This window comes from Dunckerocampus dactyliophorus, chromosome 12, assembly GCF_027744805.1.
Source record: "Dunckerocampus dactyliophorus isolate RoL2022-P2 chromosome 12, RoL_Ddac_1.1, whole genome shotgun sequence".
In the NCBI taxonomy this organism is placed as follows: domain Eukaryota; kingdom Metazoa; phylum Chordata; class Actinopteri; order Syngnathiformes; family Syngnathidae; genus Dunckerocampus; species Dunckerocampus dactyliophorus.
The window spans coordinates 30,369,884-30,384,835 of NC_072830.1; the positions used below are offsets into that span (position 1 = coordinate 30,369,884).

Genomic DNA, 14,952 nt, shown 5'->3' on the forward strand with positions numbered 1-14,952 from the left:
GTAAGCATAAAAATGTTACTGTAATGTTAGGTCAGACACACAAGCACCAGACTTGATCGCCGGAACAACAGGCTTTTATTGCAGTTTGAATGATCTCGCATCTAACAGGCCCAGTAATCCCTAACACGGGCTACTGTTGTGGCCGTAACCCACGCCCCCAATGTTGCTTCCTGTGCTCCCCCCACTCAGCTCCACTAACATTGGAACACATTTACAGCAACACACAAGAGCATGGATCTTGGTTCTGTGTTATTCTTATTCCTATTATATTGAGCAATGGGAGTGCCAAGGTGACTGGGGGGGTTATTTCATGTCTAGAGGGCTATAATAATATTACAAATCTTATTTAGAAGTAAACAAGTTTTCTATGCTCTAAATATGAAAATATTGATATTACAAATCTGATTTATAAATAAAAGCTTAGTGGAAATTTGCTTATCACAGTCAGGTCTGGAGTCAATTGACCGTGATAAACGAGGGATTACCGCACAAAAGGCCTATATCTGTCAAGTATTGTTCACAAATCTGTCTAAATCTGAGTTAATGAGCACGTCTCCTTTGCCGAGATAGTCCACCCACCCCACAGGTGTGGCATATCCACATGCTGATTAGGATTCCTGGGAATGGTGTGCCGTAGGCTGGCTACAATAAAAGGCCACATACCCACAAGATTTGCCGATGTCTCACGTAATAATTATTTAAACTTTTTGTTTGACATTTGAGACAAGTATGTGGTTTAACTCCAAATTGTACCACTTTTGGTCATTTAAAGAAAACAAACAGCACAATGTGTTTTTTTACAACAATTACCACAGCATACTGTGTCCTCTGTTGTGGTCCCATGTTTTTGAGGATTGACCTTCACTGAGCTGAATGATATGCATGATGTCCTCATGGACACCACAGCGCTGTTTCCTTCCAGAACGTACATGTGTAAGAACAGTGCAAACATGTTTGTTTCTAGAGCTCGCACATTCCAACACCATCCCATGCAAGAGCTGACAAAGCTAATCTGTTTCAAGGCGCATTCATTGAACAATGTATTTGTTCTTTGGCTGAAGTTTGCCTTTCTTTGTTGACTGTGAGGTTGCCAACTACATTTGTTTTTGTGCACCGTGGGAAGTGTGTCCATTATTTGCACTCTGAGTCACAGTGTTTGCATCGTTTTTAGTCGAGGGGCAAAGTTCCCTCTGCTAATATTTAACAGCACCTTTTTTTGGTCCTTTTTTGGGGGGGCGGATGCAGAAGAGCACCACACATAAAGAAGCACCTGTATCACTGACATGTATTTACCGTATGTGTGATACTTACCGCCCTTCCATTCAGACAATGAGGTGAGTCTGACCAATTATTTCATTTTATTGCTAAGAGATTAGAATGGAGATGCAGTGTGCTTTCATTTACAGGTATACATGCCAAAATGTCATGCACCATGCCATTTTGTCCTTTATTCCACAAGCATCAGTTGCAGGGTGTAGTATACGATACAGCATATGTGTTACATCTCGTGGGGGTTCCGTTGTTTTCTAATAACTAAAGCCATTTCCTGTAAATGTAGTGGGATCTAGTGTGTAATTGCACGTCTTCCCATAGGAAATAATATCCAGTTGCTTCCACTGCATTCATTGTAAGCCTTATTGCTTTGTTTTATGATCAGTTAGTTCATGTTGAGTAATTATTATTCTATGGTGCGAGTGTTTCTGCATGAGAGGATATCCCTGCACAATCTAATGACATGCATCGAAAAGGCTGCGGTTAAAAGATAATAATAATGACATCTTTCCCCCCCAGGTCCTTGTCACTCTGATCCATGCGTTGCCTGCATTTGGCAGCATAACGATGGCCGTTTTTGTTCTGTCCCTGCTTCTTCTTTCATGCAGGACACAAGGTGAGCGTTCAGCGTTGCAGCAAAGTGCCTCTTGTGTGATTGCGGCCAGTAAATCTATGCATACACCGCCACATGCAGCGCTTGTGTTGAAGAGCTTCCGCCCACAGACCATCTCGTTAGAGGAGGGTCTAATGATCTCGCTGCACTTTGCAATTAATTGTCTTAAAAAAATGGCTTGAGAGTCACTGTTTCCAATGGGAGAGCGCGGGCTCAAAGATGCTTGTTAGGCGCTGCCATTCTCTGATTGCGGGAAAAAGAAATAACAGTTTTTCTGGCCTAGATTTTTTTTTTCCTTTTTCGTTTTCGTAAATGGATGCATAATTTATGATTGTATGCTTATGAGTTATACATCACCCTGAGTATTGTGGCGTGATGCGGGTTAGTCCGTATCTTTGCACATTCGTATGAGCTCGTTTTGACCTTTTTAAGAGTTTGGCTGAAGACTGAGGAGTGGAGCTGGATGGTTTGAGAAGAATCCCATTTGGCTCATTCTACTGTGCAGGGGTCAGCCCAGTGCAGCTCTCAGCCCCCTTGTTGCCCTCCTTGTTCATTTTTTTTAACACAAGTGGATGAAATGTGCATTTCAAAGAGTTTGAAATATCAGACACCCCACCAGTGGGTGAATGCATCTACACTGTGTTCTGACTGCTGATTGGATGAGCCAATGACGCTGGCTTACCCATGTGCTTGATATGTGGCAAGAAATTAGCAAACAACAAAAAAAATAACTTTGAAAGACATTTTCAACACAAGCACTCAGCTTTTTTTGAAAAGTACCCAACTGCAGATGGGCGCAAGAGAGCAATTTTGGAAAAACTACAGAAGGTTGAGCAGAGCAAACACTTCCGAGAAGTGGGCGAGCGCTCCAAAGTCAACCACAGCTGCTAGTGTTGTGGCTGCACGTGAGATTGTAAGCAAGGGGAAGCCGTGCACAGATGGAGAATACATCTACAAGAATCGGTCATAAAATATCAGAGCATCTATTCTCTGAATGAAAAACCTCCAGACTATTTGACTTCACTGGAAGAGAAGGCAAAATGGCTCTTTTGATAGTAAAGGTTGCCGACCCTTGGTATAGTGGAACCTCTGAGGTCCAACACATTGTCTCCCTTTTGGAAATAATGTGCCATATTTTGCACGAAGATTTAGCTCGAACTTGAAATTGAAAGGTCATGCAACACCATAAGTAGCTTAATTTTGCTTTAACAATCATTTGTTTGATTTTTAGCCGTTTCAGGTGTTTTAAAGCTGTTGCCCGCCAGCTTGACTGTCCTCAGAGGCGACCAGGCCCGCTATACCTGCACGACCACAAAAACCACAGCGTGGGATGTGATGCTGTGGGAGCTAAACACCACAGTAGTGGTCTCCGTCTCCAGGCAGTATGGCGTACTGTCTTCCTCTATCCCCGATGTGACGGCGGAGGAAAGCCGTGGGCCGAATGGAGACGGTTGGACGCTTGTTGTCAAGAGTGTTCAGAGGCATCATGAGGGACAAATCACCTGTAGCCTTCAGGGAATCGAGAAGAAAACAGCAAGCCTCTTTGTTCAAGGTCAGTAAAAAAACGTTGAGGCTTTATCATTACAACAACGGGGGTGAGCCGTTTTATTTCGCCATTTGCTGGTGGTCCCGGAACAAAAAGCAGGGATTTACTGTATCTGTAATAAATGGATGATATCTTGAGAGACATTGACCATTGTGCTACTGACACAGCATTATTGCATCCTCGTGGGAATGGCACAACTCATTAAATGCTGCAAGATTCGTACTTCCAGCGACCTTATTTGCATCCTTGCCCCTAAGCTGAGAAGTCAGTGAAGTAAAACGTCAGTGAGAAAATAGCCTGATGTCACTTTTTGGAATATATTGTTGCCTCGCTACATCGCGGTTCACCTTTCGAGGAGTCGCTTTTTCGCGGCTTTCTTCAAGTGCAATTTTGCATGTTTTTTATTTTAACAGCGTATGAACACGTATTGTGTGCTGTGTTCTTGTGGTGTGTTGTATGTGTCTGTCCTTGTGTTTACTACGGCTACCAGTAGAGGGTGTTGTACACTCATGCGAGTTGAAGACACGTGCAGCGCCACCCCACCTCAGTATTTAAGTGCATGCAGGATATTAGGAACCCACGGTAGACGATAGCTGGCTAAATATAGAGCCACAACAGTCCTGATTGGCTAAGGGAGTGTTCTCTCATCTCTCCATTGTATTCTGTGTCCTGTGGCTGTAGACCATTGTCAATCAATCTCCACCCTGCCGTTTCCTGTTGTGGTCAATGGTGACTAGCAAACGAGCTAACTGTGTGAGCTGCTTGCTAACTGCCAATAAACAGTAGAAGAAGCTAACCCAATACGGAATAAATGAATCTTTGGTTCAAGGAGTGGGATGAGGAGGAGGAAAATACGACGGCAGCAGCAATATGTTTTAACAAGGATACAAAAACACTACAGCCAAATGGCGCCAGGAAGAGGCACGGTCAGAGGAGTGAATACGCGTGAGTCACTTCATCATTTCTCATGTCCACCCCAGTAGTGTTTCAACAAGTGAGAAATGTGAGAAAATGTTAATGTGTGAAAGTGTATTGTGAGGGGTTTTACAGCCTTAAAACATATACTCACTGGAAACAAATAAAGGTGGCTACTTCGCCGCTTTCACTAATTGCGGACTACTTTAGGAACCTATCCCCCACCAGGGGAAACTATATCATAAAGAGAGGCCTTCATACTGTAAGTGCACACCCTTGCTGACATGTTATAGTCGTGTAAGGTGAATCAGCCCCCCTGGCTGGGAGCAGACGACAGCTCTGACCTGACGCAGCCTTGGAATGAACCGTGCATCCATCCAACCATCCTGCACTTCACAGTCAGCAACTCTGGCTGGGATTTGTGTGCTGCAGCCTCAAACAGAATAGAGACACAAATGTTCTGCAGATCTCCTTTGTGGGCTTTAATTGTTGTTTAATTGTCTTAAAAACCATAAAGAGCTCACACATGAACTAATCAGTAGGGTTCACTACTGAGTGCCCTTCAAGGCTGCTATAGAAAGCTGAAGCCATTAACAAACCTCATGTATCTTATTTAAAGGACGGTTGGGATGGAAGCGTAAGGAGAGCACGCTGATGCTGATGCTGATGCTGATGCTGATGCTTCCCCGTTTGGATGTATTGATCAGTCACGATGGCCTCAGCCGCTCATCACTCACTGTGAACAAGGCTGCTGGTTGCCTGCCAGCGTTTAGTCCCACCATTGCACTCATATTCGGGAGTTGAAAACGTATTGTTTTATGCTTAGAGAGTGTGATTTGTAGGGCAGCAAGTTCAGCCATCGAACAGCCTTCGGTCTTATCTTCAACATTAATGCAACATGCTATACGGCGTGATCCACATGGCGCTGTGACGGAGAAACTCCACAGGCCATAGGATTTGTGACAAGGCCCTATCCTGCCCATTTTAGGGGCGAATGAAATAATATTGGATCCCAGTGGGGTACTAAGTTTCTTTTCCTAAAATAATCCATAAAGTTGTGTACAGGGTGAATCTGCATTCTTCGCCTCTTGGCCGACATACTCAGATTCTGCAGAGAACTGACTGTCCGGGGGGCGTGAGAGGCAGGGAGTACTTTCAATGTTAGTGCAGACCTGCCAACATGTACGAATTGATTGTACTCCACATGCAGTTTGACTCTGGAATACGCTTGCATGCTTCACAGTTCTTCATTATGGTGCATTTCAGTCTGTACAGTCCAGAGAAATAAATGCAGTAGATATTATCAGTTTCTCAATAGTATTTCAAATCAGGGGGTGGGCGTGAAAACAACATGGACTTTCTAAAGTTGTGATGTCAGAATTGCAAAAATCTGATGGAAATCCTCCATCATAAAAATGAAAGCAGGTATAAGTACAAAAACCCTCCAACCTCATAAGACGTCAAACATAGGTGGGTCCCTATCAGCTAAAGGGGCCCGAGTCTGACTGTACGTGTTCTGTGTGCTTTCAGAAAAAGGCAGCGTGAAAGTCTCTGGAGGAAATGCAACAGCTTTAAAGGGGCAGTCGGTCCTGTTTGAGTGCCAGGCAGCAGGATGGTATCCTCAACCTTTGTTGCAGTGGGAAGTCGATGGAAAAAAGGTAAATGACGACATGACTTGTGCAAAACTTGGAGTTTGCGCCTCTAGTGAATCAACTACAGAGTCGTGCGCTGTCTGCAAAAGCAAATGACCCCTCGGTCAAAAAACATGGCATTCATATCTGTGGCTGTAGGCAACCCCCTCTTAGCAGTGGCGGAGCCAGAAATGGGTGGCCAAGGTGAGACCACTACTCACAGGGGTGGTAATAAGTTGATAGCTGAATTGGGGTGGCCCGGAGAGTGACCACTGGCCACCCCGTAGCTCCGCCACTGCCTCTTAGTTTTTTTCAATTAACTCCACAAGATGACATTGGCTTCATTTGAAGTTGTCCTGAGTGGGCAGCATCTCTGCATGCGCTTTAAAAGGTTGGGTGGTGCCACTGAGCGTATGGTGTGAAACTCTGCTGAACTATGCTGGCTGAGCAGTTTGCCCCTTTTCGCCGGTGTCCAATTAACGCCCTGTCCTTTTTGTGGTTTAGGTCAATAAAGTATTCGAGCATTTACGGTAAGACCTCTCTGACGGTGTCAACCAAGCTGCTACGTTGTTTGAAGTTAGTGTTCAGGGTTACGCCAAAAATACAAAACCTTCCCCACACGTTCCACAGAATGTACGCACAGCCCACTTGCATTGAGGACATGTGATGCAGTCATCCACCAGATCCAGCAGATGGAGCTGTTGGGAAAAAAGCTTGGTGTGTGTTGCAGTTTGTAATGCAACACACTGGACTATGCTGCCATCTACAGGAATTCATTGTAGTGGAACAACTTTCTATACAACTGCTGCACTTTCCTATCCTGCCAGCACACTTAATACTATGTCTCGTGATTGTATGATCACGCAACATGGACATAAAGCCAACAAACATGTGGGTCCTATAGCTCCCCAAGAAGTAGCAAATAGTGACCTCAGGGGGTGGTTGCAGATGAGCCCCTGATGCCTTGCAGCTGCTGCTCCAGTGTGTCAACATCCACTGGCCAGAAAATTAAGTCGATTAACGGCCGCGTGGCAGATGAACCGATCCCAGAAGCGTTGCCGTTTGCTGGAGATCTGACTGACGGATCATGGCAACCACGGTGTTCCGTGTCTGTTTATCACTGCATGGAACGTAAGGGTCACCATCTTAATGAATAGTCCAGTGAGTAAATCTCAGCTGCAGCAGCAGTCCGTCCATGTATTTGTCATATGATCATGCATGTTTCTTCCTGGCAACTGTGTGCAGTTGAGCCAGCGTGAATACAACCTGAGTAGCGGAGAGAAGCGGAACAGCCTCTTCACTGTGAGCAGCAATGTCAGCCTGACGGCGACAAGGAGCTCTGGCGTGGCCTGCCTGGCCTCGGTGTCTGCACTCTCCACACCGCTCAAGAGCAGCGTCCGCCTGACAGTGGGTAAGTCATATTAACACATCGAGTCATGAAAGCTCCCCCATCATCACTGAGTGTGATATCAGGCATTTTGACCCGCACAGACCCTAATTTCTACAGGGCCCTATCGGCCAATGAGAAAACTGAACTATAACAGTCATGACCATTAGGCGTACACGTGTCATGTGACCAATACAAAAGAAACGTTAGGAAAGCAATCGAGTGTACAAGCCACTGCGTAGTGACACATTCCTAAGTTGTATGCAGAATAAGTTGTTCACCAGCAACAATGTGACCTTCCCTCCTCAGTTGCAGAGGTGCTGCACGACGAAGACGACCGCATGCTCCCGCTGGCGCTAACGTCCTCCTTTGCTGCTCTCCTCCTGCTCCTCCTGCTTGGCATCTGCACCGTCCTCTGCTACAGACAAAGGATACAAGAAAGTATGCACTTTTCTTTTCCTTCAATTGCTTGGGGTGGGGTTAAACCCCCCCACCCCCGAGAGAGTGGCTTCTTCCCTTCTTATTTCTATACAGAGACGATGATTAAAGTATAATGAAGAAGCAAGGCGGTCACACACTGTGGCGTTGGCCTTCAACAAGGACATGCAATATTTTTTTCTGATTGCGCAGAGAACATTAGCTGTCAGCAGAAAGGCTTACTTTTCTGCCGTAAAGTGCAGGATGAGTCATTTTAGAAGTGAAATAGCTGTAGGGCTGCTTGGATGTGGTCACATAGCATAAACAACAATCATATCTCAAGTGGACAGAGGACAGATAGTTAGAAACCGTTTACAACAAATTACAACAAGTGCGTATATCTATTGTAAATGACCATAAAATCTAAAATGTATTCAAATGCATATAGATAGAGAATAATTAATTACATGTAAATACATTATTTCAATTAATAACTCACAATAAACAAATGATATAGATTGAAAATTGTCACGACTCATCAGGCACAGGTTGATGTTAACGCGTGCTTGACCCCCAGTATGCAGAGGCGAGGCAGTGGCGTGCAAAAATAAAGAGTCTTTAATAATGAAATTGCAGTAACTCATTGCAGAAAACGAAAAGCGACAGAGGAAAAGGCTCTGTGGAGAACAAATACAAAGGGCAGGATCCAGGTAAGAAGACTGATCTACGTGACAGCACCAGACAGCAGACGAGATACAGAAGCAGTCACAACATCAATTCGACGCCGCTGGTCTCTTATCCGCCACAAATGTTAATTGGCCACAGGTGCGCGGCCACCAGGCGAGAAGCGGCTGCCTCTTCCTCCCCGGAGAAGGCCCGCCAAAATAAGAGCGCAGGACAGGGGACGCTTGCTCCTGTCCTGCAGAACGTCACAGAAAATATCAAAAAGGTTGCAGCAATTGTGTGAAAATGGTCATAAATAATGCGTGCACAATTTTCTGCTGTAACAGTTCAAGTAGCTGGATTCAAATGTCGAAAACAACACAAAAGAAGCAACAAATATCAGTTCTGATTGGCTGTAGACTGTCAAGCAATCTCCTTTGTGCCGTTTCCTGTTGTGGTCAATAGCCACGAGCAAACTAGCTAACCGTGTGAGCTGCTTGCTAGCGGCCAGCAAAAAATAGAAGAAGAAGAAGAAGAAGAAGGTAACCGGTTAAATGACTCTTAGTAGGACGAGGTGGAGGACGACGGCGGGAACAATATGCTTTCACAAGGATACAAAAACGCTACAGCCGAATGGCGCCAGGACGAGGCACGTCAGAGGTGTGAGAGTGTTTGAACACGACAGAAATGTGAGGAAATGTTCATGCCTGGCTGAGGAAAATGTATAAAGTGTATGGTGAGGGGTTTTACATATGTAATCATTGGAAACAAATAAAGTTGGCTACTTCGCGGATTTCACTTATTGCGGGCTATTTTGGGAACCTACCCCCCTCGATAAACGAGGGAACGCTGTATGTATATATATTTTAGCAACAATCAAATCAAATATGTCACGAATAAATCAAAACAAAGGCTGTCTAATGATGAAAAATTGTAATCAAATCAATCATTTTTTCAAATGAATTAATCACGATTAATCACCAACTACAGTATGTGTGAAATATGCCCATTTTCACTGCATTTTCTGAGCAAAAAGAGAAGTGACTATACAGCATGTATACAGTATGTATGTATAAACAGCTACTTCGCGGATTTCACTTATTGCGGGCTATTTTGGGAACCTATCCACCGTGATAAACGAGGGAACACTACGTATATATATTTTAGCAACAATCAAATCAAGCAACGGCTGCCAAATGATTACAAATTTAAATCAAATGAATCAGTTTTCAAATGAATTCATCATGAACCTGAACCCTATTGTATGGCTCTCACAGTTATTAAACACATTGGAAATTCATTGTTTGTACACAGGCATAGCGTATACAGACAAAACATACACATGCACATACACAGCATCAAGTCTCGTCAAAGCATCTACCTGCTGGAAAACCTTGAGTGAATCGACTTGTGAAGCAGCGCCGTCTGCTGGAATCATAGCTGCGGCAATTCCCTGCAGCTTCCCCCTGTAGATTGCGCCATCAAAGCACGTTATCTTTAGGTTGCCATAAAAGATGATTTACAACTTAACGGAGAGAAAAGCACTGGACGTGCTGCGAGAGGTATTACTTAAGTACGTACTACACAAATACATGATTTCAATGAATACATCACAATGAATACATCAGTAAACTAACTTTAAAAGAAATCTATAGAAATTGCAGCAGTTGTTCAAGACTGGTCATAAATTGATGGCAAGAAAGCTGCCTAAAGTAAGACTCAATGAAATATGTTTGTTGGCGTCGCTGTGGATGTTGCACACAGCGCTGGAAACGCTGCAAGGCCCATTAAAGTGGCTGCTGAGTGTGACACTTTTACTGCAACCCCTAATCAGATTTGCGGTGACTCCTGTCTTAAACAGAGAAGCCAATACTTAGGAAGCCTCTAATACGGCTGGGGGGGTGAAGTAGCGTAGTAGAAAGTGAGCCATGGTGAGGACATCATTGCTGGAGGTTGTTACCCTGAGCCACGCATTTAGAAGTTGTTGTAATCCCTGTGACCGATTGCGGCACCGGTGTAACTAACTAAACTCACGGCTGGGGGCTTATTCTGCTCCTTTCGCCGTCGCTCTCCTTCTGACGTCTTAAACTTGAGCTGGCAAAATGAACTGCAAGGGGAACGTTTTGTGTGTCAATGAAGGTGCTTTGCTGCTCACTTTGATTGTGTGGGAAGTAATGTGAGCTTTTGCAATTATTGGAAAAATACAAGGATCTACTCTGGTCCACCCTTTGAGACTTAAGATAAGGGGGGGGTTATTTTATAATGAAAAAGGCAACAGTTTTAAAAGTCTCAAGGGGGTAACATTGTCTCCACTCTTGTTATGCTGGGTTTGGAGCATGACGCCTTGTTAGAAAAGTCATTACGCTCCAGCTAACTGGAGGCTACTGCAGCTGAATTCACCACTAACAATCGTTGGTGTGTTTCATAGTGTTCACATTCTTAAGATGCACTGAGCTGAGACGGTGATCCTGTCGTCAATGCACTAAAAATAATAAAGTTTGTGCTACAGCCGTGCTATAAACCTCCATCTCTTTTTTTGTCTTCCAGAGGGAAGCACGAAGGATGCACTAAGGTAAGACCTCACCTTCAACTACCTTAAAGTGGGCCACAGTGGAATCTAATAATTGCCAATAATCCTTACATGTCAGGCATGGGAGCACTTTTACTGTTGCTCGAGAAAATAAATGATAAAACTGCACGCAATAAATAGTCATTACATTTTGTAGCCACATAAGATTTGAGATGTCTTTGGCTCCTTTAAGGGGAAAAATATAGTGGGCATTATATTTGTCAGCATTTTGCTCAATAGCAGTTTATTGTGTTTCCAGGCAGCAGGCTGCATCTAATAAAAGTGTTTTTTTTTTGTTACTGGTAGCACACATCATAATAAAAACAAGTCCCATAATAAAGTGCTCTTTTGTGAGGAAAGATAGATCATTTCTTTATCTCCAAGACAAATTCCTGTGTGTCCAGAAAGTGTCCCAACGCAACCTCACAGTTTGGAATTTGAACCACAGATTTGCCTCTAAAGTCATACAAGAGTTTAAAACGGGGGGAATTGCCGAGCAATGAATTAATTAGTTATTTTGTAACATGTTCTTTGTAAAGAGATGGGAACATCTGAATGTTCTGAACTCCTGTTTCCATGCCAGTACAGTGGAACACCAGTTAGCGTCAATAAGGTTCCATAAGGTCAGACTCAAACCAAAACGTACGCTAACCGAATATTTTTTTTCCCTTGACAAATAATGTAAATCCAATCCATTCCAGACACTCAAATATGTTATGGCATCATATTGTATGCTAACCACAAAATGCACGCGAACCAAGACAACATTTTTGCATACATTTTTGACGTAAACTGAAAAATACCGAGGTGTACACTAACCGAGGTTCCACAGTAATGTATTAAGCAGAATAAGAGGAGGAGCCTCAACTGACCTTCTCATGTCGCTAACTAACTGACACCGACTCAGCAGTGCCCCTGCTGGACTAACTGCTTCAACATGCAATCAGTTTTTCCCCCCTCTGGCTTCTCCCCGTTATGGTTCACCACTGTGAGTCAATTGCATGAAGGGCTCATGCCGGTTGCCCGTCCTTTATGCCAGTGGTTCTCAACTTCATTGACAAGTGGCGACCCAAAATGTGGACATTTTTTAATGCAAACTTGGTCAAATATCTTATTTATTTAATACATGACATTTATTAGCATGCAGCCTTACTGTATATCCATCCCTCCCCCTTCAAGCTGCGCCCCAGGTAACGCACACATGTGCAGGAGACTTTGGTAAGCGCCGGCGGTGTCATTTTGAGCCAATAGTCCCTTTGTTTGAATTTGCGGTCGTCAAAATAACACGCTGTGCCTGCACAAAACACGTCTCATGATCATTTCAGAGATGCTCTTAGCATAAAAAAAGTGTCTTTTCAATGCATGGTATATCTTCTGGGGAGTGGAATTAGCACATGGACTTAAATGTAAAGTCAAACAAGAAGTGAAAAATCAAGCAAGCAACACTTCTAGTATGTACATTTAATAATAATAGCAGGACCACTTCTTCTGCAGACCACCACTTTGCCAGGGTCAATAGACTGAATTGGGCATGAAACACCTCCCACTACCCTCATACGGTACCTGGTAGTCTGCATTGTGGACGGAATTGCCCCATGGAAACCAACGTGAGCTTTCACTTTATTCCGTGGTGGTGTGTCAGACAAATGGCACCTGTGCGAGGTGCATTCATGTACATCGGGTCATTGCAATGTTTTTTTGGGGAATCACTGCATTATGGAACCCGTGTTTTGTGCGTACCATGACCCCACCAGGGACTCAACATGCAATCAGTCAACAAGCAATTATCAATTCCACAGATAACACTTCAGAAAGTGGCTATGACGGAAATGTGATTTTGATTTTTTTGGGTTTTTACAGTTTTGAGGAATCGTACGACAGCCAGAGACTGTGTGCAAATGCTTCAGGGGGCCAGGTCAACGTGGGGTACATGAATGAGGGCGCGGCAGGTGAGTCACTCAGTGTGGCATCTTGTCTCGTATGTTGACTAATCCAAAAGCATTGTAAATACACGGATGGCTATTTCACTGCAATTTCAAGAACTTCACACACAGAGAGGTCAGAGTCCAGATTCAAACCCAAAACTTCCTTGCAGTGAAGCGACCATGTGCTTGTGAGGTTAGATCAGGCTAAATGCCGTGTTTGTCACCCTGCAGATGCAGTTTACAAAGAGCTAATCTTGGGAATCCATAGCAAGAAGGACTTTGTCAGCATTGGCCAGGTGAGATGTCAGCGCAGGCGCGACAGACAAGTCAGACGTGAGAAGGCTCACGGTTTCTCTCATCTTGTCATCAAGAAGCCCATGAAGACATTCCAGCCAATGCTCTAATTATTGACCTTAATTGTAAGGTGGTGATAATTGGAGAGGGGCTATTATTTCCGAAACAACTTCATTTTTAAACATTAATCATGATTTGGAGTGCATGAGAAAGTGGAAAGGAAAACTTACTTCTGTTGACCCGAAGTACACCCTTGCTTTCAATTTTAAGACCAATTGAAAATCGCAAGAGTTTATATTTTGCACTGTTGGATCCCAAGGAGATTGGAAGTGTAAAATTCAAAAAGAACAAATGGGAGTGAGACAAAAATGTTGGAGGAAGCAATTTATTGCAAACAAGAATTAAAGTATTAAAGTGAAATATAGGCTGTTCATCAGATGATCACAAGTTGAAGACCTTAACTAAAAAAAAACCCTGAATACCCGCTAAAATAAAAAATTAAATAAATGTAAAAAAACATCTGGAGATTGCCTACAGCCACAGCTGTTAATGCCACTGATTGGAGCATTTAGGTAATTTTTTTTCTGCACTTCTCCACTAAATTTACGTAAATGTGCCCCTCAGGTTCCTGACCTGGTGACCTCCAGCAGCCAGTCTGTACACGGTGACAGTTGCACCCAAGTGGACCATTCAGAGGAAAATGCTAAAAACATCAGGAGAGTTACCACAGTTTGAACAAATACAACACAAACGCAAGATGAGATATCTGAAATCAAGGTCAAAAATACTTTTTTTCTTTTCCGAAAACTATGTCAGGCCAGCGTGCTTATCTTAAATAACCTAAAATGGGATATACACAATAGTATTTAAATAATCAAAATACCAGCAGAACATAGAATTTTGACTCACCAAACTGCTTAAAAGAAGTAAAATGGTGATTTGGCAAGTCAAGCATTTTACTTGTTTTAAGAAATGCAAACCGGACTAACGTAGGAAGCACTTACAGTAAGAAGAACTAAATATCTTGTTAGTCAAAAACAAGCATTAGTTAGACATTTAATTGTACTTTTTTTTTTTTTTAACAATTTTTGGCAAACATTTTGCTGAAAATCATAAATTGTTTGATTGGGGACGGTTTGACGTTTGCTGTAAATGCACGTTGTGTGCATGTGCACTGGAAAATAAAACTATTCACATTCAAGGACAAAAATCCTTGTAGGTTTTTGCAGGATGATATTCTCATGAAAGTCAAGTACATAGTTTTGCTTTTGTCACAAAAAATCTAAACAGGATTGGTTGATAAATGCAATATTACAACTGTGTTTTCTTCAATCCTTTATGTGAATGAATGAAGTCAAGTCTGTTTTTGGCAATATTCATGTTGAGTGATTAGAACACCGAGTCACTCCGACGTGCATCCATTCTTCAGCATGTCAGATTGATGTACACTATTTGTTTCATTTGATTTGAACGATAAAACTCATAACGCTCATTTCATCGAGCTTCAAGCCAGCACATGATTAACAATGACACTATGCCATTCTTCAAGGTCGCTCACTAGCCACGCTACAGCCAGAATGGGAGGGGGGTAACTCCACAACACTAACCTTCGTCATGGTGTCAGATGAAAGCAAGAGAAGAGATAGCAGATAAGTGGATACTTGTAAGTGGCAACGCCCAATACTACACGAAATGACAAGAAGCAACTTGCATATCATTA

The 14,952-nt window shown here is 43.2% G+C and overlaps 1 protein-coding gene across 2 annotated transcripts; it reads left to right on the plus strand.

Annotated features, from left to right (window-relative positions):
* The first annotated feature begins 1,210 nt into the window (after positions 1 to 1,210).
* Positions 1,211 to 14,547, plus strand: igsf5b (immunoglobulin superfamily, member 5b). Of its 2 annotated transcripts, XM_054794309.1 has the most exons (10): positions 1,211 to 1,334; positions 1,792 to 1,888; positions 3,117 to 3,437; positions 5,877 to 6,004; positions 7,223 to 7,388; positions 7,674 to 7,805; positions 10,992 to 11,016; positions 12,874 to 12,962; positions 13,170 to 13,234; positions 13,857 to 14,547. In XM_054794309.1, the coding sequence occupies exons 2-10, from the start codon at positions 1,840 to 1,842 to the stop codon at positions 13,965 to 13,967; spliced, it is 1,086 nt and encodes a 361-aa protein (XP_054650284.1). In that variant the 5' UTR covers positions 1,211 to 1,334; positions 1,792 to 1,839; the 3' UTR covers positions 13,968 to 14,547. The 2 variants fall into 2 exon arrangements, with proteins under 2 accessions (XP_054650284.1, XP_054650285.1); XM_054794310.1 differs by lacking the exon at positions 13,170 to 13,234.
* Positions 14,548 to 14,952: the final 405 nt, after the last annotated feature.

Bases quoted from the DNA above. Each gene is read 5' to 3' on its own strand.
- igsf5b (XM_054794309.1), top strand. From the start codon at position 1,840: ATGGCCGTTTTTGTTCTGTCCCTGCTTCTTCTTTCATGCAGGACACAA. The intron at 11,017-12,873 runs GTAAGACCTCAC...GGGTTTTTACAG, and splicing joins AGCACGAAGGATGCACTAAG to TTTTGAGGAATCGTACGACA. The intron at 13,235-13,856 runs GTGAGATGTCAG...TGTGCCCCTCAG, and splicing joins ACTTTGTCAGCATTGGCCAG to GTTCCTGACCTGGTGACCTC.